At 34.4% G+C, this 25,993-nt stretch overlaps 1 protein-coding gene and 1 pseudogene across 2 annotated transcripts in view; both read right to left on the minus strand.

The window, feature by feature from the left end:
• Positions 1-25,993, minus strand: part of EXOC1 (exocyst complex component 1) — a 60,323-nt gene that overhangs the window by 28,543 nt on the left and 5,787 nt on the right. For both annotated transcript variants that reach the window (XM_055340708.1, XM_055340703.1), the window contains exons 3-9: positions 20,624-20,754; positions 17,691-17,850; positions 12,688-12,875; positions 10,628-10,855; positions 10,293-10,425; positions 9,533-9,642; positions 2,590-2,739 (exon numbers count right to left, since the gene is read on the minus strand). In XM_055340708.1, coding sequence (XP_055196683.1) covers positions 2,590-2,739; positions 9,533-9,642; positions 10,293-10,425; positions 10,628-10,855; positions 12,688-12,875; positions 17,691-17,850; positions 20,624-20,754 — 1,100 coding nt within the window. The remainder of the gene's footprint in view (positions 1-2,589; positions 2,740-9,532; positions 9,643-10,292; positions 10,426-10,627; positions 10,856-12,687; positions 12,876-17,690; positions 17,851-20,623; positions 20,755-25,993) is intronic.
• Positions 2,751-5,379, minus strand: LOC129519891 (U1 small nuclear ribonucleoprotein C-like; annotated as a pseudogene).

Consider the following 25,993-nt stretch of genomic DNA (forward strand, 5'->3'; position numbering starts at 1 on the left):
CTTTAAGTGAACAAAGGCACTTTTGAAGAAAAAACATATACTGATAAGTAAGAATGTCCTTTTGCCAAACATGTTCATAGTGATACACTGATAGGAATGTACAATCTGCTTTTTTATTACTATCATAGTTCTCATAAATTTCTACCTAATCCTCTGCCTTCTGATGAAGCATGAGCCTAACACTAGAGGAAGTTATAATAATTATTTCAGTAAGTATGAAGATAAAGTGGGTTCATGTATAAACATTAGCTTCCTGAGAGAATAATCTTCATTATGAAACACTCTGAAAGAGAGCATCACTTTTGGAATAAAACTAGGAAAAATTTTTGCTAGCAAAAAAGAAGATGATTTTGCTAAATTCTGATAGGAAATTTTTGGTCATAAGTACATGGGTTGAAGGGAAGAGCTTTTATATTAACAATCTCAATATTCTTGTTCCCATTCCAAGAAATATAACACATCACTCTTTCCAATTCTAGAACATCTTTTAAAGTTATATTTTCTGCATAATTAAATTATTACCAATTATTAAAATAACATGCATTATTTAATTTTTAACTCCAAATTCATAAAAACTTAAAAGATTTTACATGTTTTTCAAGGGTATTTCAGATTTTTAAGTAACTGCTCTTATGTCCAATATATAAATATAGCTATTTATATATTTGAATTAGGTAGCAATTCTTTAGCTTTCTAAGTGACATGATCAATTCCAATACTAAAGGTCACAAGAGAAATGCCAGAAAAGTATTGTATCCATGGCTCCCTGCCACAATGGCCATTTATTAGAGCTAAATCAGATCACGTCATTGAACTGCTCAAAGCCCACCAAAACCCCCTCTCCCATCTCCTTCACAGTAAAAGTCACATCCTTACCATGGTATATGGTCCCTTCCCCACTTTTCCTTTCCTACCTTCCTTCTAAGGTCCTGTCCCTGGTCCTCTGTGCTCCAACCACTCTGCCTTCCTTGCTGCTGCTCTCCAGTACAACAGGCATGCTCTTGTTGCATGCTCTCTTGCCAGAGATCACCTGTATTATGCCTGGAAAGCTTTCCCCAAGAAACTCCCACTGCTCATCCTTGTTTGTTTTTTTTTTTTTTTTTAAGATTTTATTTTTAAGTAATCTCTATACCCAACATGAGGCTCAAACTCACAACTCCGAGATCAAGAGTCAGATGTTCTACCAACTGAGCCAGCCAGACACCCCTTACTCTTGCTCATTTTAAAAATCTATGCTCAGATGTTTTCTACTCATGATGTCTTATTTGAAACTATAGCCTTCCCCCAGTCCCAGCATTCCCTGCTTTATTTTCTCCAAAGCACTCAGCAGAACATTCTAACATACTATACAACTGGCTTTTTGGTCAGTTTTTCTCCACCAAAACAATGCACAAGGCAAGCATTTTGCCCGTTCCTTCAGTGCTGAATCTCTAGCACTTAGAACATAATAGGCTCACTTCATACATGAATGAATGACTTAAAACATAACAGGTGCTCAATTCATATATGAATGAATGACTCATCTTCTCCAATTGCTGATGTTTCTGGCACTGCTCTTCTAGTATCCAAGCCTACAAAGTTTGGCATTATCCTGTCCCTTCTATCCTTGGAGTCTCTCTTTTGGTTTCTTTCTTTTTAAAATTTTTTTTTTCTCTCTTTTGGTTTCTATTCTCTGTTCCAACCACTATCTTCCTGGTTCAGAGTTCATTCCATCTGAATTATTATACTAGGTTCTTAATTTGCCTCAATTAGTCTGTTTCCATGTATGAGGAGCAATGCTGTTACGTCTCATGGCTCATCTTTTCAACAAAATTTTTCTCTGCTTCCAGAATATGAAATTTCTGCTTCATAGGCTTGCATCCTCATTGTCCTGACAAAAGGGCGTATTTTCCCACTGTTGTCTGCATGCCTTGTTCCTCATCCCTGGAATGCTCTTTCTCCTTTTTCTGGTTTATCTAATCCCATTCATTATTCAAAACTTAGTTCAAGTCCAATTTCTGCCATGAAGTTTCCCCCCATGGCTTTAGGACGGAGATTTCTCTTTTTTAAACTGACATGCGTTTAAACTAATTTTCAGTTTAGCACTTAATTTTTTGCTGATTATTTTAAGTATAACTGTTCTTCCCAGTCATTATGTAAGGCTCTTTAGAAACAGGGCTTGTTTGTTAGGCCCTGTGTGCCTGGAATAGTGAAATGCTTAATAAAGAGGCACTCTGCACTGGCTTAATTAAACAGATTATCAAATCTTAGAGGGCAAACACCTCACTTATACATCTTCATAGTCTCTAGTTTCTATTGCATATTAAGAAACTTAGGAAATAATTATTGCATTTAATTAAATTGAATGAACCTTAAGGCCTATCACTGTATTAAACTGAAGTTCAAAATTTAGTTCTTCATTACTGAAGCAAATAAGCACAAAATAAATGTTGTGCCTGGTTAATGAGCACTCAGAAATTCAATTAATTTCTGCTTTGCTAAGAAGGTACTACAGTACTTCAAATGTCACTTGGAGAACTAAATACATGACCTCTCAATTCTAGAAGCTTATGTGCCATATTCAGTGAGTAATTGATATCAAACTCATACCTTTGTTAGTCCCTCGTATTTTCCATAATCTGTACTCTTTAGCCACTCCATCAACTTGGCATATCGAAGCAAGTCTCTATGAAATGGATGATGATTGGGTAAAGCCAGTTCAACAGAGTGCTGAGCAAGAGTTGAACTCTGATCATGACCCTACAGTGAGTAAATAAGTAAATAAACACATTGACAGTAAAAGAAACATGCTGTAATTGAAAACTCTTAACAATGACCAAATACAGTCAAAGAAAAGCAAAAGAAGATAGAAAGATAAAAACTGAGTACTTACTTGTCTTCTTTATCATCCTGTATAAATCTACTGAACCCCATCACCATAAAATAATCATAAACATGCAAAAATGGCACTCTGATAAATCAACTACTCATTTCATCTTCTAAAGGCATTGACAATGAATGTTTTAATCAAGCTTGTCTCTCCAACACCATATTATTTTACAACTTACTAAGCAAATAAACCTCATGATACAACTGTATTGAGAAACACAGCAAATATAGAAGTCATTCAAAATGTATTGTCTATATCTATGGTATTTCCATTAGTCTACAATATTTAAAATAATAAAGACATATAGGATACAGAATTTTAGAACTGGGAAGCACTGCAGATGATGATATCCGGGGCTTTCCTGGATAATCTTTAATAATAATGTAATTTTAGTTTTTCTAGTCAATTGTTAAATAACTACATATGATTTTATTTTAAAATGCTGACAAAACTTTTATGTAAACAAATAAATTATGAGTCAGTCTCAGATGATGCATCCTGACTTTTGTTTCGAAAAATATAAGTCTGGAAGATCATCTGATCCAATGACCTTATTTTCTAGAAGAAACTGAAACTTAAATGGTTAAGTGATTTATTCAGGTCACTCCGGATGTCAGAAGTGGAACCTTAGTCGAGTCTCCCTTCTATTTTCTTTTAAAAACATATCTAATAAAATCATTTAGCTAGACTGAAAAATTGCAAATGCCTACTAATTATTGGTTTCTAAACAAACAAACAAACAAACAAACAAACCCAATAAAAATCTTCCCAGCTCTCTTTGGAAACAATTTAGCTCTCTTTCTCTACTACTTGGTCAATATTTGTCATGGAAATCAAAGCCAGTGTCTAAGAGATGAAGATTGAAAGACTAAAGGAGTAGATTCCCTTTGAAAATGTAAGTTCCCAAGAATAAGGAAGGAAAAAACAAGATAGATTTATTCAATGTCATTCTGACTCAATCTAATTTGCCCAGTCAGAAGTTATTTTTTAGTATTCTATTAAAATGATACAGTGATTGAGTTTTGGGGCTGGTTAACTCATTTTCTAGGAAAGTTACCGAAATCTGATTATATATGTGTTACATTAGCTGACATAAAATAGTTTACAAATATCCTGAATTTAAATTCTTTTATCTATGTTTACTTTTTAAAAATTTTATTTATTTAAAAAGAGAGAGAGAGAGAGAGTGCATGGGGTGATGGGCAGAGGGAGAGGGAGAGAGATAATCTCAAGCACAAATGCTGAGCACAGAGCCCGATGTGGCGCTCTATCTCATGATCCTGAGATGTCGACCTGAGCTGAAATCATGAGTCAGACCTTAACAGATTGAGCCACTCAGGTGCTCCTGAATTTAAATTCTTTTAATTTAAGAGTTTCCTTCCTCTAATTTATATGTTTTACTACATACACAAAATAAGATAGTGATCATGAATTTTTTAAACAATTTCTTTTTTTTAAACTAAAACAGTTGACAATTTTATTTTCACATTTCACAATACAAATGAAAATTGCCTTTTTTTTTTTTCCAGTCCCGCTACTCCCCTGCAAAAACTATTCTTTGATAGGAAGGGGAAGCAAGTCTTCCTTGTCATGCTGTTAGAAAACACCCAGAGTCACAGCACCATGATCTCCTGGTGAAGTAGAACAAGTAATATAAAATGAATAAAAAGAGGTTCCTATCTCTCCTGTGGTCGAGTCATTCCTGGCTGAGTGGGCACCATGATGGGACGGGCAGGAGGTCTCATCATTGGGGCCCAGGCATCATTGGCATGTGGCCTCCCGCAGGTGGCATCATCCCAGGAGGAGGAGGGCCCATCATTGGAATCATAGGAGGGCCCCCCATATGGGGGGCTGGCATCATACCAGGGCGAGGAGGGCCCGGGAGACTAGGGGGAGGTGGGATCATTGCCCCTGTAAGAGGAGGAATAGAGGATGGAGTAGGAGGGATCTTTCCTTGTTGAAATGCAGTGGTTGTTTTGTCCATTAGGCTCTGAGCCTGCTCTTCCATTTATTTCTGATAGTAGTCTTTTACATTCTCTGTGTTTCCTACCACTGCAGTGTGTCTTTCTCACAGATGGAGAGTCATGGGTGAGGTATGTGTCACAGTAGTCACAATAAAACTTAGGCATGGTGCTCTAACAATTTCTTTTAACCACAGAGTATGCAGAAAAAATTCCTGATCTACGGACATGAAGAATTCTCTAGGAATTACAAAGCAAGAAAGATAGGAGTCTAAGACATGTGAAGTACTAAAACCATCATAAATTGAGTTCCTTCTTCATTAAAGTTTTCAAATCAGCCTGTTGAATTTCTTCTTCCTGTAAGATTACATCCCCAGTTTAAAATGGAGATAATAAAAAAATAAGGATCCATTATACAGAAATTCCATATAAAACCATGTAGAACTATCAATATATTTCTAAGATTAAGGATTATTTAAAATTAAGATTACTGATATCACTTGATTAAGATTATTGATATCTACTTAGGAAATTGGGCCAGAGATGATAGAAAAATATCAGAAAATTAGGCTAACCAATTCAAAATAAGAATCAGGGTGAGGTAACACAAGTTCACAGCTATTATACATGTTATATACAAGGTAATCCTTTTCTGCAATTCTAAAATACAAAAAGCTCTAAAAACTCCATTTAAATTTGGTGCCAAATCTATTTTAATGGCAAAACTTGACCTGAACTGACATGAGGCTATTTATAGTGTTTGGAATGACTATTCATATTTTTTTGCTGTAGGAATATTGTGTGCTTAATCACAGGCCATGTTCTAGACTCTCTTGGAGAAAAAGTACTATAGTATATGCACTATATTACTTTACTAAAGTCTGAAAAATTCTAAAAACATAATTGACCCCAAGAGTTCTGCATAGGGAACATGTATCTGTGTGAACATTCTTTTTTGGATGGCTGATTAAATATAAAACAATCACACCTCCCAAAAGAATCATTGTGGACTAAGAGATACAGTTTTGAAAAATGTAACTATTCATATTTTTAAAATGCCTGGTCACATGTTTTTCTGTGAAGTAAAGACTAACAATAGATGTGAACAAAATTAACAATTTTTTAAAAAACAGTTATTACCACTAGACTATACTTCATCTCTCATGATAGTTGCCAAAGGCTGATTTTTAAAATTATTTATTAATATAGTATTAGAGATCTTTTATCATCCCAATCTTTCTCATTAATTTTTTTCAATGTTCCAAGACTCAAAATTATCATTTATGTTCTTCTGCAACTGTTTACTCATGCCATTACGTGTTAAGTTATATTATTTAATTGTCAGGAAAGTTCTTCAATTAAAAACCTTCCCCTCCCCCAAAAATGGAAGAACTAATTACTGTTTGTAGAGGATTTTACAGTTTATAAAGCTCTTTCATATATGTTATTATTCAAAACTTTCTTTTGCAAATAGCATTTTAAGATCACTATCACCTGAAAAACTGCCTTCTTCTCCTATGAAGAACATCATTACCTTCAAATCATTACTATTAAGATATTAAATGTGATTAGTGCTAACAGAAAATTTAGAGAAACTGGTTCTAAAATAACTATAAAAAATAAGAAAATTAAGCATTTAAACTGTGTAATTCAATCACTAATATAGGCTACTGTCACTTCTAGACCTCTCATGTGCACACCTTATTCTTTATATATTAAAAAAAATAAGACATTGTTCAAAGTTTCTTATTGTATCTAAACTATAGGAAACAACTGAGGGTTGCTGGAGGGACGGTGCGTGGGGGACGGAGTAACTGGGTGATGGGCATAAAGGAGGGCCCTTGATGGAATGAGCACTGGGGTTATATGCAACTGATGAATCACTAAATTCAACTTCTGAAACTAATAATACATGTTAATTAAATGGAATTTAAATTAAAAAAATAAAATTTCTTATTATAAATAATAAGTAACAACAATCTACTGAATGTTGTTATGCTTGGCATGCTCTCTCTTTCTATAGGTATAGATTCTAATGTTCACAATAACCTTGCAAAGCACTTTTCTCCTTATTTCAAAAATAGAAAAACTCAGGTGCCTGGGTGGCTCTATCTGTTAAGCGCCCAACTCTTTGGTTTCAGCTGGGATCATGATCTTGCAGTTGTGCAATCAAGTCCCAAGGCAGGCTCTGTGCTCAGCATGGAATCTGCTTCAGATTCTCTCTCCCTCTCACTTCCTGGGCACTTTCTCTTTTTCTCTCATCAATCAATCAATCAATCAATCAATCTTTAAAAAATAGCAAAACTATTATTAACATAATTTAAAAATAATATGGTAGGTTTTGTCCAAATTAATCTAAGAGAGACACATTTTCTATAAACTAAATGCATCATAAATTTTCATTAGTGTATATGTTACTAGAATTTGTGGCACAAAGAGGTTAATTAACATGTTAAAGGTCACCCATCTAGGAGGTAGGAGAGTCAGGGTTTTGATTCCAGGAAGTTTGGCTCCACCGTAGTCCCTTGTACTCTTAACCACTTTAACCAATTTTCCAACAGAAATGATACACTTATTTCAAATGTTGGGTAAATTCTCAAGATTCTGTATTATGACATGTTTATTTTTATTGTCTTAAAAAAGAAAGCCTGAGCAAAGTTCCAACAAACATCACAAAAATTGATCGTAAATAATCAATTCTTTCTCAGCTTTTAAATACAGATCATTAACCTATGTTTAGGAAATTGTGAAACATTCTTAAAGAAACAATTTTTGTGAAATGAACTGCATACTGGTGGTATATTTTATAGGCTTTATTTTATGATGTTTCTATAAATATATGTTGAAAGAAAAATTCCCAAACTTAAGCATATAGCAAAACCCCCACAATTTCTGTTTTTTCCAATTGTACTTTTAATTCAGTGCATAATCAGATCTCAGCATATTGCAAGAGACAATGACAGAATTATGAGGTCTCTGCAGAACCCAAGGGGGACAATCTCTTTTCTGTACTTGAGACACTCTCTCCCACTTTCTTCAGCACATCCTAGGTTGTTGCAACATTCTGGATTTTAACATGCATCACTCACATTTAACAATACGTATTAGATTTTCAGAACTGGAAGCATTCATAGTAAACAAAGCCATTAGTTTCCAAGGCAAGGAAGCAAAATCATAAATTAACTGCATGTTACAACAAACAATGAAGGGTGCAGAAAGGACTACTGTTTACCTACAGTAACATTCCAACATTTCAATGCCATCTACAAATGTGGATAACTATCAACAATGTCATTTTTTAACACTACAGAATTGGGCAGACATAGCTATCACTGAAGTACTAATGTAAGAAAATGTGATTAGTATTACCTATGTGACTTCTAGTTTTACTTTTTTCTTGATATTTTTCAGGTCAAGTGAAACGTAGAGAGTCTTCCCCAGTGTCTCCCTCACACCCTCAGCTAAGATGGTCTTCCTTTATGTTCGCACATGTGATCACTATGATAATATTTACCCTTCCTGAGTATATCTACCTCCCTCTCCTAGACTGTGAGGCACTGGAGGACAGGATCAGCTCCTCACCTAGCCTAAGTAAATGGGTGGTATGCATCCCAATCACGTGGTAAAACGTTTCTAAATAAATGAAGGCGTGAGTGAAAGAACGACAGGAATTGAGAGGCAAGCAGAGGACATGAAATGCCTTTTTGGTCAAAATAACCTTTTTGCTATGGGACATTAAAAAACTGCTATAAATATGGTTAACAGGCAGCTTAAGTCAGTAAAGTTATAATCTATAAAGATTCTGCTGCTGTTAAGTTTAGCAAACTTCACAGACCAAAAACAAAAAATCAGAGAAGCTTGAGCCAAATTTGATGTACTCACAGGCACCGAAAGAAAGTAGGACCTGTTATAGAGTTGAAGGAGGGCCTGAGTAAACTAATTGGAAATAAAATATAGTAAATACAATTGTTTTAGAATACTGCAAAGCGAAAACAAAATAAGAATTCAATGTTTCAGATAGCATTTCTTGATGAACGAAATTTCTCAGTTTTTTTTGTTCAATAACCTTAATAAGAGATGAAAAGCATAAGAAACCTAATCCTTATGCCAGATTAAAATACCTTCTATTCAAGTCCTGCTAAAGTACTCTTAATATTATTAATATTATTGCCACAACCTAAGCTATCAACCTCCTTTTCCATATAAAAATGTAGACAAAGGGTTTATATAAAATTAAATCAAATAGAACTTAACAACTGAGTGATAGTCATTTTTCTCACATGAAAATACATACAGCCAATGAAACATTTAAAATACTGAATCAAGTTCTGGTTCTCATCTCAAAATATTGAAAAGTAAAATAGGCCAAGTAGCAAATATGTAACAAGTTTGGATGTACTTTTATAAATAAAGAACATATAAATGGTGTATTTAATAAGTAAGCATAATTATTTGATTTATTTGATTTCTAGAATCAGACAGTTTTAGCTGCAAGGAACTAGACTGCCTAACTAAGGAAGCAGCTGAGGGCCAACACACATCTATGAGTAAATACTTAAAAATCTCAAAACTGGATAAATGTGTGAAGGAATATACTGTGGTCCCAATTAAACACATTACAATTTTTGTGGAAATTTAAGTTTAAAGTAATATATAAAAAAGCTACAGAAACATGCCACTTTTATTAATGAAATAAAATTACCTGCTGAACAAAAACATTGTTGAGGTGACTGGCCAGTCTCCGGGCAAACTGCTCACGCAAATCACTGAAACGCTGCTGCTGCTGTTTGACTGCCAGCAGCATGTCATGGCCTGAAACCAGAACGTTTCTTGACTGATTTAATAGGTAAAAGGATTTCTCTGATCTTCAATGAATACATTTATAATAGTATCCATATTTCATTCAGTTTTGAAGAACCCAAAGTTTTATTGATTTATTCATTTGCTTTATAAAAAAGGTAAGCAAGAGAAGAAAATGGTAGAACACAATGGTTCTCAAAGTGTGGTCCTGCCTCAGCATTATCTGGAAACTGTTGGAAATGTGGATACTAGAGCTTTGGCCCAGACCTACTGAATCTGGAGGTGAGGCTCAGCAATATGTGCTTTAACAAACCCTTTCCATGATTCTGAGCAAACTCAAGTTTTTGGAATGCCTGACCTATCAGAACCTCAGCTTTCTGGTCTAATCAAAACACTGACTTTGTGCAAGGTCTGTGCATAGTACTAAAGAAAAATCATGGTGTTAACTAGAGTCACTGATGATCAGTCATAGGAACTGAAATGAAAAAGTTCTTAGTGCCAAAAGAAGCATGTTTGGAAAGAAGTGAAACTAGTTTGAGGACCTAATACTACAGTCACCTTAAACCACTTGCCCCACGTTATTTCTTGTTAAAAGCTTTATAACAAATTACAGGCTTAGTCTCAGATCCTTGGTCAGATTTTATCATTTCTAATGAACATACCTGGACGAAGAGCTACATTCATGCACTGCAGAAGGGCATCAGCGGCATTGGTACAGGCTTCAATGCCTCTAGAAGAAGCAAGATCTCCTTCCTGAAGGGCCTTTATATGACCTTTGGCCAGGTCCATGTGGTTCTAGAATATATATAAATATACCATTTGCACATGTGATTTCAGGAAATTTACAAGTAAGATGCTACTCAAGCCTATCATAAGGTCTTTGGAATTATTTTAAATCTTACTCTCATAAGGAAATTAATAAATGTTTACAAAAGGGTTTTATATATTATTAGACTTTTTGGTTTTTGTTGGAGGTGGCAATTTACAAAATACTTACCACGAGAAACTCTATTTCAGAGAGGAGTTTTACATTATTAGTGTTACTAAGATGAATTAGGTGGTTGCTTTCAGAGATCTGATCCATTTGTTCCTTTACACTTTGGAGCATTTCCTCATAACTGCTCAGTTTCAACTCAATCTGATCTACCTCCTTTAGAGCCTCATCCAGCAACTTCATCAGGATGTTCACTTGCTTTTCAGAGGCCATGATTGATTGGATGTTGGCCTACAAAGTGAAAAACAAGAGTAACTCTTTCATATTATTTAAATGTATAAAAGAAACATAGATGAAATATTGCTAAATCCCTTTGACAGGTGAGTAAAGATTGATATGCATCTACATATTTATTTTAGTGTATCACTCTATCTTTATGTTCCCTTTTTACACAGTGTTTCAAGAAGATACACTTGCCTCTCTGTCAAGGTTAGGGACCATTTCTTAGTATTTTATATTTCCCCAGATTGTACAAGTAGGGTTCTGCCCCACATTGTATCACTGGTGTTGACATATTACCATTTCTGACACCTCCAATTCTACCAGCTATAAAAATTTTCTATACTTACGTTTTTGTAAAAGGCTTAAAAAAAAAAAGCATAATCACCTGTGTAATACCTTAGTCAAGAGGGTAGCAGTGATATACCAGTCTTTGAAGGATACACTGAACTAATTCATAACTGTAGTACAATTGGTACTTACAGGATGTCGAAGAGCCATGACCACATACTATATATCCATAAGATAGCTCCTTCTTTTGTGTTCTTTCTTTTCTTTTTCATTTGCAACTACTGTATGTTTTTTTCCAGGCAAAAGAGGAACAAACCACCATCCCCTTATCATTGTTTTCTAAGTGATTCTGACTATTGATTCTAAATTTCCTGAAATACGGAAGCTGTCAAATCCAAAATAAAACTGGGAAGCAACATGATAACTTGTAACATATATGCAATATTAATTACAAAAGAAAATATAAACCACTAAGCCACACTAAGAAGGCAGGTAACTGGGTATGAGGAAAAAACTTGGACCAAGAATGAAAAGAATTTCATTGGACAGTTGATGCTGTAATTTCACACATATTTTATATGCTATTCAGAATAACTCAACTGTAAGTACAGCCCAATGTTAAGAGTCAGCAGGGCTCAGGGTCATTAAATAGATCTCTTTGGTAGAAGACCTGGGGTTCGACCCTGTCAGGACAATTTCCACCTTAACATCTTATAGTTTCTTCTAGACTTAGCTTCCAGTGAGTTTTATAAACTTATAAACTTGGACTATTTGTATAATCTCTGGGCCTGAGTTCAACTTCATAAATTCTGTACCTTTCATGTATAAAATACCAAAATTCTTTAAGTCTTTAAAAATACTTCTCATTCTCTGAAGGTTTTTCTTAAATGCTTACTTTGTCTAAACAAAACAAAAACACCACATGTTCTTGTTACAGATTTTTCTCACATTAGTGGTGGTGTTATTTTTAGCTGTGTCTATTAGCTTTTTACTTTCTAAAGATGTGCATTTAGTTTATAGACTCAGAAACTTGTGTACAAACGAAAAAGAGCCATCCCAAAACATTTTAGCAGAGGAGCCAAACATCCTTTTCCCCTGGCTCCTTGTTTTCACTTATTTTGCTCCTTCTGGGTAAATGATTCACTTACTTCAAACTAATTTTCCTATTTCTAATTTGTACCTTTTTTTTTTTTCAAACCACAAAAATGATGTGAACTTTTGCACTGAACTGTCCTGTGATATTTCAGGGGCTGAGGGGAAGCAATCCCCAAACTGGTTTCTGGTTGGCTACTTTTCACTTCCATCACTTCGTGTCAAGAACCTCCCCAAGTCCCCCACTGCAGCAAACTGCCTTCACTGACCCGATTAGAAGGAATGGTTCTGTCTTTTGAACAAGAGCAGTGAAAGATACGGCTTCTGGTAATGTGCTTACAGAAAGAGATGGCAAGAATCACGTTATAAAGGCTTAGGTGCCGAGGCAATAAAACTTGAATATCACCAGTCTTTTCAATCTACTACGTATGATTCATTCACAGGTTATAAAAAGGTCTTACCCCATCTAGCACCTGCAGCTCTCTGGACAGCCTTTCTGCAAAGGCCTCAGCATTAGAGATTGCACATTCACAGCCTTCCATCATTATTTCAATGTCCTGTTCTTCTCTTGCATTTAACTCTTGGTATACATCTACTACTTCTTCATCACCTCCTGTCACACTCTGATTTTCTCCACTTGGAACAGACTCTTAAAGAGGGTAAAAATTAAAAAGAAAGAAGTAAAAAAAGTAGGAAGGACAATAACACGGGACTTATAACTGACTAGTTATAAGTACAGGTCACATTTAGTGGCTGAAAAATAGGAAAGAATGATTCAGAATATTAAAAAAACCCTTATTTTTTGTGAAAAACTTTATATGTTATTATATTTACTGTAACATTTATTATAACAAATACAAAGCATGCAGTCTAATTCACTTACTTATAAGTGTTAAAACAGGCTTTAGACAATTTCCCAAAACATAATTAAACTACAAAAACAAATACAAAAGCAGAAACAAAACAAGGACTATGAATTTAGGACACATAAAAAATAATTTGCTTTCTTTTTTTTCCCCAAGTAACATTTTTCTTCTGTTCTTTTTTGTCCTGCTTTTTTTTTTTAAATAGCTTTTAGTTGAAATGAAAAATGTATTCATAATTTATTTTGGGTATTAAAAATTTTATATGAGTTTTCCATTTCTTTGTTTCAAAAAAATTTCACATGTATTGATAAAATTTCTAAAGATCCGGCATAAAAGTTTTCTTAACAAGTCCATAGCAAAAAGAACAACAAAACATGGCTGTTTGAAATTACAAAAAGTTAAATGGTCTTCATGCTTTTTAACAAAAGATCAATAAGTCAAATGTAAAGTGTCTGCTGGATAAACGCTTCAGTTCAAGTTTTTGAGAAAATACACTTGGCTTGTCGGATTTTACATAAAGCTTGAGGTTAGGAGAGGTAAAGAGGAAAAAAATAATTTTACCCCCTAACTGAAACTCTAGATATAAAGTTACTGATTTTCATAAATTTAATGGGACATGATTTAAATAATAACCTCTGGACGCTTTAAATATTCATTATTTTGTATGAAGGTGAAATATTTACATTCAGCATGACTTGACATATTTAATTTGTTCTAGGAATAAAACAAATTATCAAAGCAATAAATGGTTTATTCTTAAGAATGATAATTAGGCAGATTTAGATAATGTCCCAGGAAGAAAAAGAGGGGAATAAAACTTTTGGTATAGTCAATTACAGATTACAATATATAGATAGTTCTTTACACAGACATCATCTAGCTCTCTGTCCTTTGATCGAGTCCATTTTAGCTCACTGTGGCAATGTCAAATTGTCATATCTGCCAGTTCATTAGCCACTAGGGGGCAGGGAGTGACCAAATCATCCTGTACAGCTCCTTACACAAGCAGATATTTAAAATAAATAAATATTTCAAATGATCATAACTTCTTCAGAAGTATTTTCTCTTCCATGAAACAGTCCTCTGGAAGTCAATAATGAATCCTACCGTTAATTTTATTACTATATGGATTTTGTGGTAATAAACTTGTCCCTATGCACAATTTCATAAAATATGCAACCAACAGTACATAACAATGGCAAGTAATAAAAAATATATGGAATAGAATAAGAAGAAAAGGTGTTACGCACCTTCTGTAACTTTAGGCAGTTCTGGAGAGTAAAAAGGTATGAAAAAAGCAGAGGAAAGTAAGCAAAGAATATTAGCTGGGTAGAAAAGTATACAGATTTAAAATTTTTAAATACTACCCATATTTCATTTGAACTTCTGGTACATCAAAGTTTAAAAGACAACGTCCAAATCAACTACTAAGTGGAAAGATCCACCGAAACTAAATTTCCAGAGTTAATTCTCTTATTCTTTTTCTGACAATGACTAAAAATACATGTATCTTACTATTTTTACTTTCTTTTAAGAAACAGTACTGACTAGTCCTTGGAGAAAACTGGGAAATAGATCACTTCCTGAGAATTATTTTTAGGTCAGCTGTGACTCATGCATTTAGTCTAGTTATTTTCACTCAAGGCCCCAAAACTTTACCCAGACACTATCTCACAATAGATTAGTCATAAAACACTGTTAGAAAGGACGAGATTAAAACAACTTTAAAAAACACACATGAGGTATCTGTTGCAGCTGGCTTTTAAGGATTCAAGTAAGAAATTTCTTTTTTAAAACCTGGCTATAAGAATGAAAAAGAAAAAGCCAAACAAAAACTTGACTTCACTTCAAATGCTAACAAAATCCTTCTTTAAAAACCTTAAAAACCTTCTGCTGAGAAACCCCACTTACTAGCACACTCAATTGACCCCAATGAAAACCACTAGAGTTGCCACTGTTAGCATTCACAGTGAAGTCTTACTTAATTATCTTAAAAGTAGATGTTGATTTAAAAAAAAAGTAGATGGTGATAATTTCTTATTCATTTTTTAACATCACCTAAAGCTTAGACATATTTACTATCTTTTTAATGTCAATCAACAGCTATGATATCAAAATCCATTAAAACATTAAAATAATAAAAAAAACATTAAAATAAGTTTGCAGACATTAATAAAACTATTCTCTGAACTCCACTAAACCGAAGCAACAGTTATTGATATATAGAAAATGATTTTCAAAGTGAGATCCTTAAGGATCTTCACAGTATTCCTAAAATTGATCTGAATTAGGGATTACTTTTGTAAACATGAAAATATCTACTTTGCTTTAGGCCTTAAAAAATTAAATGCTTTTTTTTTAAATGCTTTTTTTAACTAGACACTTATTTCTAAAAAAAACAGCAATATTCTTCTCACTGACTACCAGTAATATTTCTTAAGGAGGGAAATCAAGTAGGCTATGTAGTTTTTCTACTCTGTTGACTCAATGAAATGTATTGGTTTAAAACACATCATAGGCAACAAGCAACCTCTGGATATATGCAATATTTAAAAACAGAATAGCTGTCATTTCCTCATCAAAATGTTCAACACTGAAATGGTAAAATAAAATAAAAGCCATTCAAAACAAATTAAACCACTATTCAAGGCATGAAAAACTACTACCAATTTCTTAAAGGTCATTCCTTCAACATACTCATTGCCAAGAGGTCTAAAATGTTAGTGACATGGCAACCAACCCAAGAGCTCCTACACAAGGGCTTCACTCGGGGGAGGGGCACAGGGCCTGACAGATGTGACTTGCCTCTGCCAGTTTCAAACATCAAATCTGAAACCAATAACGGTTTACTAACTACTAAGTGTTGGGAAGGAATACTATAATTGAGGGAAATATTCACAGGCAAACAGAAAAGGATTAAGTAAAATAGAATAGAAAAAGGACAGAGTCAGGTAGCTAAGTAAATGAATAGCTTGAAGCATCTGAAATGGCCATTCTTATAGGTCAAAATGGTTGAATATTGGCTATTTCAGATGTTTCAACCGAACAAAATGAAGCTCCTATTTTAAAATGCTAATATATGGAATGCCTGGGTGGCTCAACGGTTGAGTGTCTACCTTCAGCTCAGGGCATGGTCCCAGAGCCTAGAGATCGAGTCCCACATCTGGCTCCCCTCGAACAGCCGGCTTCTCCCTCTGCCTATGTCGCTGCTTCTCCTGTCTCTCTCATGAATAAATAAATAAGATCTTAAAAAAAAAAGCCAATATGTAACTTAGGACAAATCTAAGTTTTCTTTCTAATATATATTATTTGGAATAAATCTGTTTTTTTTTTAATTAATAAAGAGGAACAACAACTCTTCATCTGCATACTAGCTCTTATTTCAACTGCTTTCTTTGGGACCAAGAATACAACACAAAGTGTATCCACAAGGCATACAGACCATTTTCTTACGATGTTTATGTCTTCATAAAACAAATTTTAAAAGAATAAAATCCCATTGTATATTTTTAATGAATAACAGTAGTTTTCATCTTGTAACACAAAATAATCCATAGTAACATCCCTGAAGGTACACCGATCACAAATATCTTATTTAACTTCATATCTAAAGATTTTATTCTGATAATATAATAGGAGCTAATATTTATTAAGTACTTACTATACACCTGGCATTGTTCTTGTCACATTCATATTTAATTTAATTGTCCTCACAACAACCCTATGGAGTGGATACTACTAATTATCTCTATTTCTGAGATAAAGAAAACTGAAACATAGAATCACTCAAGGTCATATAGCTGGTAAGTGACAAAGCCAGGATTTGAACTTAAGCAGTCTGACCTGATGTTCTTAACCACTATACTTACACTCTGTACAAAAATACAACCACAAGGATATTCATGTCAAAATTATTTAAAATAAGCAAAGACGGAAATTTTAAAATAAATGATTAGTTAAATAAATTAAGGTATATTCATATAATGGAATACTATGGTACCGGGCAGCCCCAGTGGCGCAGCAGTTTAGCGCCGCCTGCAGCCCAGGGGGTGTGATCCTGGAGACCTGGGATCGAGAACCATGTCGGGCTCCCTGCATGGAGCCCGCTTCTCCCTCTGCCTGTGTCTCTGCCTCTCATTCTCTCTCTGTGTCTCTCATGAATAAATAAGTAAAATCTTAAAAAAAAAAAAAAAGGAATACTATGGTACCACTAAAAATAATGTCAGGGTAAGTATTTAATAACATGAAAAATGTTCATTATAAGAAAAAGTATGTTAGAAAACAGAATGTGAATTTATTTTTTAAGGGATTTATTTATTTTTTAAGGGATTTAAATATGCATAGAAAAAAAGACTAGAGGACTATCTAACAAAACATTAACAGCAATCATCCCTGAGGATTAAGTTTATAAATGATTTTTTTATTTAATATATCAATTTCTCTAACGAACAAGTATCAGTCCTATATTAAGAAAAATTACTTTTCAACTCCTTTGCAATATAAGGTGAATCAGTGTTCTAATCATTTTGAGTAATGTCAAATTAAATATTCACTTTAGATATACTTGATTTTACATTAGCATTTTTATTTAACTTTACCTTCCAGGAGCTGTGAACTAACATTGACAAAATCAATTTTCTTCCGGAGATATCGCTGATTCAATTTCCAAATGCATGAAATAAATGCATTCTTTTCAGCAGTGCTGCTGGCAACCCATTTATATATTTTTTCAAAATGTAAATCAAATTCAGGATTTTCCTGAAATAAAAATATACAAAAGATACTGTTTTTGATCTTATCCCTTTTTCATTATTATGAAGTTTATATTTCAATAAAATGAAAAGAAGTTGAAGCTGTTCTTAAAAAAAAAAAAACAACCCACTAAAAATCAGCTAAATGACGTACAGAGAATGGTTCAGAGAATTCAATGTATAGGAAAAACTTTATCTCCCAAAAGAAGCTGGATTAAAAAAAAAAAACACAATGTTTCAGTAATTTCCTTCCTATGTATATGGGAAGTATATGAGTAGAAGTATAGGATAGGAAGTATAGGATAGTATAGGAAGTATAGGTAAAAGCTTTGTGTCCCAGCTTCCTGGTCTCTAAGATGACAATGGTCTCCAGTTTTGATGTGTACCTAATTTTTCTTTTTAAATTGCCTATGGGGTTTTAAAGTTATACATCTTCTTTGATAATGCACTATTATTCATAACTGTGATCTGACACTAACTCCTTAGTAAGCTTCTTATTATAACATATGAGAAAAAAATACAATCTACATCCTAGTGTAGTTTCCAAGAACAAATGAAGTGAAAGCAGGGACTGATTCTGTTTTCAATTCTGAAATCAGAGAATGATTAAAGGTGCCTCAAAAATAAAAAATGCTTGTCTTTTGAATGACAAAGAAGCTCAACCTGTGGGAGAAGTGCAGTATGCTGTCTCTTAAGTCACACTGCAGCAGTGATTTCATATCAGGATGATATTTCCCTTGTGAATGTAGGATCACTTGACTGCTATCTAAAAAATGAAAACCTATGGATGTATGCTTTTCTTCATATCCAAGGAATTAAAAATGGATTCAAACGTTCTTAATGTTCTACGAAAGGGTAATAATATATCCAATTAATTCAAAATATCATTTAGGGGGGACAAAATGTAAATGAATGCCTTAAGGGTAAGGGAAATTATATCAGACATTCACTGTAAAGAGCTGGGATAATTTAGGGATTAGGACTTGACCTGGTAAAATAATCATATTATGGTAGCATGGAACTACTAATTAGCTCAATAAGCAGAACAGAAACATCAAAAGATTAAAAATCTGCATTTACAATAAAGAGGTAATTGCATTATTACTTATAAAAAAACTAAGAGTATTGGCAACTAATCTAAAACTTGATGGGAAATTATCTCTTCCTTGGGAATATTTCCCATAATGCCATAAAAGAAGCTGAGTGCTCCAGTGGCAACACTCACACAAATCAATGTGTGACACTAAATGGCTAATGTTAGGCTATGTATAAAAATTTTATGTTTTATATCCATATATAGTGTACACACGCCAAGGTGCCTATATAATATGAAAAAAAAATCCATTAAGAAAGCTAGCAATGAGGCGTCAGCTGTGAGAAAACATTTAAATAAGCATCAGCAATGTTAGTGAATTATGCAAGTCAATGGGGTTATAAAGTGCAAAACTATTGAAGGGAAAAGGCTCTTTAATAAAGACGCATTTCTAAAAAGCCCTTACAGTATTTTTTCTTAAACAGAAACCTACCAAAAAAGTCTCTACTCTTGATCTTTTCCCCTGGTAACAGAATTTATTAAATAATTTATTAAAGTGTTTTGGGTGCTCCTTAGGGATAAATCAACGGCCCAGAATGCCCAGAGAAAGGCATTCTCTACATTTGTTAAAATCTGAATTCTGAATTGCATATTCTAGATGTGCAAAGCTTTCCTAAAGCTGTTTTTGCTTCATTTGAAAATATTTTACTCAACTGCCTGTCATTTTGTCCAGCTTTTAGATCCCCAGAGGTCTGTACCAGGGTCAGGGTAAAGTCAGACTTCTACTTTATTGGATGCTCTACAGAGGTAGCTTTTACTTCTTTGTGCCTTTTAAATAAATTTGTGAGACTTGAAGGGTTAAATCAAAGGGTCCTTGCAGTTAGGTAATGCAAACCTTGCTATCAGCCCTATCACCAATGGGTGTGATGCAAAACATGCCTGTGGAGGAAGGAGAGGGGCAGCGTTAGAGAGGCTAAGGGGAAGGAGCAGCTAATTTCACCAGAGGAGCTCTACTTGATTTCTTTGAAAAAAGGGTATTGCTGTCAAAAGCTTTGACTTGTCAGAAATAAACGTGGTCCTTTAACATGATTACTACATTATTCAACCTTCTTCAAGTTGGAGTGTGGCTTCAGTGAAAACTGTAATATTTACATTCTTATATCTTATTCTTTAAGTTCCTTAAAATAAGGTGTTATCTCACCATCACTTCCTTTACTTGAGCCACAAATATGAAACCATGGCCTCAACAGGCCAGCCTGGTTGCCTTAGCTGATGATTCTACATTAATTTGTGAAGACAAACTAAGGAAGACTCACTTTGGTTAGAGTATTGCACATGATTTTGAACCAGGTTTTACCAAAACAATGAAGGTTTAAAAAAAAAAACTACTCATAATACTTTAAAATATGTATAAGGATTTTATACAAAATATACCCAACCTAAATACAGAAATATAGAGTTATTTTGCTCTAATGTACATAACTTGTGCACAAACATAACTATGGCTCAAACTGCCCCCCCAAAAAAAACAATGAAACAAACACACATACAGATTTATTTTAGTAGCTTGAGATTAAAGAGTGGGAGAATAGAAGGTTTAATAATACACTTTAGACTAATTCTTGGTTAGTTGGTAAAGCAGAGAATTATAAAATAAAAAGTTTAGATCATCCTAAAAGACATAATATTATGTTATAAAATGAAAGACACTTTCTGAACACAGGTCAAAGAACTAAGAAAAACATACTTTAATAGCATCTTTGGCATCTACCACAGCAAGGTCTCGAAGGAGCCAAGCAATCTGCCTTTTGTAGAAATCTCCTTTATCAGATTTCTTGACTTTGACCATCTTTACCTGCACAGGGCGTTCAGTTGTCACTGTTGAGTAAAACACACTTTCATTAGGAATATTACTCACTTATTCTTCATCCATTCATCCACTCATGGCAAATGTCATTGTCAGGTGTCTGTACATGATTTAGAACAGAAGTAGTATTTCCTAATATGTGTTGATTGAGGAATGCACAGAGCATCAAAGGGAACATCTAAATCAGACAACTGGGTCAGAGGCAGGTTCCTTGAGAAGTAAAACTTCAGACCAGTTCTGAAATAATTGTATGAGGTAGATGAAAACAACTCTAAAGAATGACTGACTAATGTGAAGCCAAGTGGCTTGAAAGAGCCTAGCACCATCTCAGAGAACAGCGATTAGTAGTGCAATATGAATTGTACATGCCAGAAAGTGGATGGAAATGAAGTTACCAAAAACGATGAAAGTTCAGATCACAAAGGGCCTGTATGCTCTTGTTGGGGGTGCTCTTAGAGGATTTTAATTGGGGAAATGACATGTTCTAATTTGTTTCTAAAAATTACTCTGGCAGCAGAATAGTGGATGGATTGGAGTGAATGCCAGTACATTTAAAATTTTAGATGAAGTGGTTGAATCTCTAAAAAAATAAAAATAAAAATAAAAAAAATGTAAAACTTACCAAAACTGACTTAATAGAAAATATGGAAAAATTCTATAATCTATTAAAGAAATTGCATTAGTAAGTGAAAAATCTCTTCCCAAAAACCTAGTCCAATGCAGTTTTACTGGTATGTTTTGCTAAGCTTTCCAAGGAAACATTCCAAACATACATAACTATTCCACTCTACAGAAAACAAGGGAACATTCCCAACTTACTTTATGATTTTGGTTGTAGGGCCAAAGATAGTGTACAAAAGAAAATTGCAGGACCATGTCACTAATGAACACGGGGGAAACTCTTATAACTACAAATATACAAATAACTACAAACAAACACTGCATTGGCAAACTTAATCCAAGGGCATATACAAAAGATAGTATTCTGAGATGTATATTTTTTTCCACCTTCAGATCTCTGAAATGAGAATATGTCTTAACAACTGATGCAATACCACAGTATTTTTTTGAGTGGTACATAAAATAATAATATATACTATAATTGATGGCATATGGTACATCATGATTGAATTGGGTTATTCCAAGAACTCAATTTACAGGGGTGCCTGGGTGGCTCAGTGGTGGTGTGTTTGCCTTTGGCTCAGGTCGGGATCCTGGGGTCCTGGGATCGAGTCCTGCATCAGGCTCCCAGTGGGGAGCCTACTTCTCCCTCTGCCTATATCTCTGCCTCTCTTTCTGTGTCTCTCATGAATAAATAAAATCTTAAAAAAAAAAGAACTCAATTTATCATTCTAAAAGCCAAGTGCAATCACCACCAACAAATTAAGAAAACTATATGATAATCTCAATGATTTGAAAAAGTATTTGATAAAATTGAACACTCATTCAATGGTAAAAAACCAAAAAGAAAAAAAGTAAAAAGTCAGGAATAGAAGGGAGCTTCCTTTAGCATTGTAGAGGATAGCTACAAAAAACCATTGCCATTAAAAAGTGAAGCCATTCCCTTTGAGATCAACACTATATTGACAGTCCTAGCCAGCAGACTAAAGCAACAAAAACAAATAAAAAATATAAAGACTATAAAGGAAGGAAGAAAATATCACTATTTACAAAGAGTCTATGGACAAATTATTAGAATTAATAAGAAAGTTTAGCAAGATTTATATAGAAATGCATATAAAAAACCAATTGTATTTCTAGATTCTAACAAGAAATTATTTTTAAAACGTATTTATGTTCAAAAAACTAAAAGCTTCTGCTCTGCAAAAGACATCAAGAGAATTAGAACACAAACCAGACTGCAAGAAAATATTTGCCAAAGACACATCTAATGAAGGAATGTTACCTAAAATGTACAAAGGACTTTTTTTAAAAAAAATGATTTTATTTATTTATTCACGAGAGAAACACAGACAGGCAGAGACATAAGCAGGCTCCTTGCAGGGAACCTGATGCGGGACTTGATCCCTAGACCCAGGATGATGCCCTGAGCCAAAGGCAGATGCCCAACTGCTGAGCCACCCAGGCATCCCATACTCTTTTTTTTTTTTTAAGATTTATTTATTTGAGAGAGATAGAGAGAGAGACGGAGCATGCATATAGTGGGGAAGGAGCAGAGAAAGAGAGTCTTAAGCAGACTCCATGATGAACTTAAGCAGACTCCATGATGAACTCAGGGCTCCATCTCACAACTTTAAGATCACAACCTGAGCTAAAACCAAGAGTTGGATGCTTAACTGACTGTGCCATCCAGGTACCCCTATACAAAAGGACTCTTAAAACTCAACAATAAGAAAAAAAAAAACCTAATTAAAAAATAGCCAAAGATTTTAACAGACATTTCCCAAAGAAAATATATAGATAACAAATAAGATGATTATACACCTATTAGTATGGCCAATTTCCAGGACCTGACAACACCAAATGCTGACAAAAATGTGGAGCAACAGAAACTCTGAAGCATTGCTGGTGGCATTGCAAAATGATACAGCCACTTTGGTAGAAAGTTTTGCAATTTCTTACAAAACTAAACATACTCTTACCATATGATCCAGCAATCACACTCCTTGGTAGTTAGCCAAAGGAGTTGAAAACTTAGCTTCATGCAAAAATCCACACGAGCGCTTATAGTTTTATGCATAATTGTTAAATTGACAATCGAGATATCCTTCACAGCAGGTGAGTAGATAAAATGAGATACATCTAGGCATGGAATATTATTATTTCATGGCTATCAAGCTATGAAAGGGCATGGAGGAACGTAAAAGCAGACTACTAAGTGAAAGAAGCCAATCTGAACAGGCTACAGACATACTGTATGATTCCAACTATATGACATTCTGGAAAAGGCAGAATCAGGCAAGTAAAATGAACAATGGTTGCAAAGAGTAGAGGTTGGAGACAGATTAACAGGCAGAACACACAGGATTTTTAGGGCAGTGAAAATATCTATCCTGTATTATATTACAATGATAGATATATTTCATTATACATTTGTCCAAAACCATACAATGCATAATACTAAGGGTGAACATTAAGGTAAACTAGGGACTTTGAATGATTACTATGAGTCAATATAGGTTCATTCTTGGCAACAAACTGTTGTCATTGTTGCTAGCAATATTGATAAAGGAGGAGGCTATACATACGTGGGGGCAGGAGATGTATAGGACATCTGTGTACTTCCCCTACTTTGTTGTAAACCTTAACTGCTATAAAAAATTAAAGTCTTTAAAATGTATTAATACTAATAAGTTATTTATTATAGTATCAAAAAATCTAGGAATAAATACAACATATGTGTAAAACCTTTGAAACTATGTAACTTATTGAAAGTCTTTAAAATTGGGGATCCCTGGGTGGCGCAGCGGTTTGGCGCCTGCCTTTGGCCCAGGGCGCGATCCTGGAGACCCGGGATCGAATCCCACATCGGGCTCCCGGTGCATGGAGCCTGCTTCTCCCTCTGCCTGTGTCTCTGCCTCTCTCTCTCTCTCTGTGACTATCGTAAATAAATAAATAAAAAACCTTTAAAAAAAAAAAAAAAAGAAAGTCTTTAAAATTGTAAAACTTATTGAAAGGCATTAAAGAAGACCTAGATAAATGGAGAACTGCACTATGTCCATGGACAAGAAGACCCAATATCATGAAAATGCAAGTTCTCTTTGAACTGAACGACAATTCAAAACAATCTTAATTAAAATCCCAACAGAATCTGGAACTTGCCAAGTGGATTCTAAAATTTAGGTAGAAGAATAAAGAACCAAAACAAGACAAAATAAAAGCCAGATACAGGAGAACCCAGAAATAGGCATACATACTTTATCACAAGGACACAGGTAAAAACTAAAGTTTTTAAACTAAAGCAAAAACTAAAATGTGAATGGCAAAAATACATAATCTTTAGAACATGGTATAGGAGAATACTTTTATTACTCCAGGGAAGTGTGTGTGTGTGTGTGTGTGTGTGTGTGTGTGTGTGTGTATATTTTTTTTTTAAGTAGGCTCCATGCTGGGGCTTGAACTCACAACCCTGTGATGAAAACCTGAGCTGAGATCAGGAGTTGCATGCTCAACCAAGAGACACCTCTCTATGGAAGTATATCTGTCTTAAATAATATAAAAAAACTGGAAACCATATAGGATCAGATTGACCAATGTGATTTCATTAAAATTAGAAATTTCATAAAAAGCTCATACACAAGCCACAAACTGGGAGGCATATAAACAATACAGGATTGGTAAATATATAGAACTTGTACAAATCTGTAAAAGAGCAACCAATACAACAGAGAAATAAGCAAAAGGCTTTAAGGCAAATTACTAAGCAAGGTAACCAAATGGCCAATAAACTCATGAAAAGATGCTCAATTTCATCATTTATAGGAAAATTTAAAACCACAAGGAGATATTATTTTACATATTATTTCCACCAGGTTGGAATCAATTATGTCTGTCAAAACTAAGTGTCAAAACCAAGTTTTTACTAGGATGTAGAAAAAGAACTCAAAACACACACTGCTTGTGGGATTGAAAACCAATGTGATGGGACGCCTGGGTGGCTCAGCGGTTAAGTGCTTTCAGCCCAGGGCATGATCCTGGAGACCTGGGATCGAGTCCCATCTCAGGCTCCCTGTATGGAGCCTGCTTCTCCCTTTGCCTGTGTCTCTGCCTCTCTCTGTGTGTGTGTGTCTCTCATGAATAAATAAATAAAATCTTTAAAAAAAAAAAAAGAAAACCAACCTAACTACTTTTGAAAATAATTTGGTATTAGTGTTGAACATTTATGCCTATATCCCAGCAATTTCACAATTAGGTATCTACCCTAGAAAATTCTTGCCTAGGGGCCCCTGGGTGGCTCAGTCAGTTAAGTACCTGCCTTTGACTCAGGTCATGATCCCAGGGTCCTAGGATTGGGATTGAGCCCCACATTGAGCTCCCTGCTCAGCGAGGAGCCTGCTTCTCCCTCTGCCCCCCGCCCATGCACATGTGCGCTCTCTCTGAAACAAATTTTTAAAAATTGAAAAAAAAAGAAAATTATTGCCTATATACATGAGACAAAGACAAACATGTTCATAGAAGTGCTGTCTGAACAGTAAAACCTGAAAACAAACCTAATGTTCATCATTAGTAGACTATGTAATTAAACTGATAACTCTCATAGAGTAGAACACTCCATAGGAGCAAAAATGA

This window comes from Nyctereutes procyonoides, unplaced genomic scaffold, assembly GCF_905146905.1.
Source record: "Nyctereutes procyonoides isolate TBG_1078 unplaced genomic scaffold, NYPRO_anot_genome, whole genome shotgun sequence".
NCBI classification, from domain to species: Eukaryota; Metazoa; Chordata; class Mammalia; order Carnivora; family Canidae; genus Nyctereutes; species Nyctereutes procyonoides.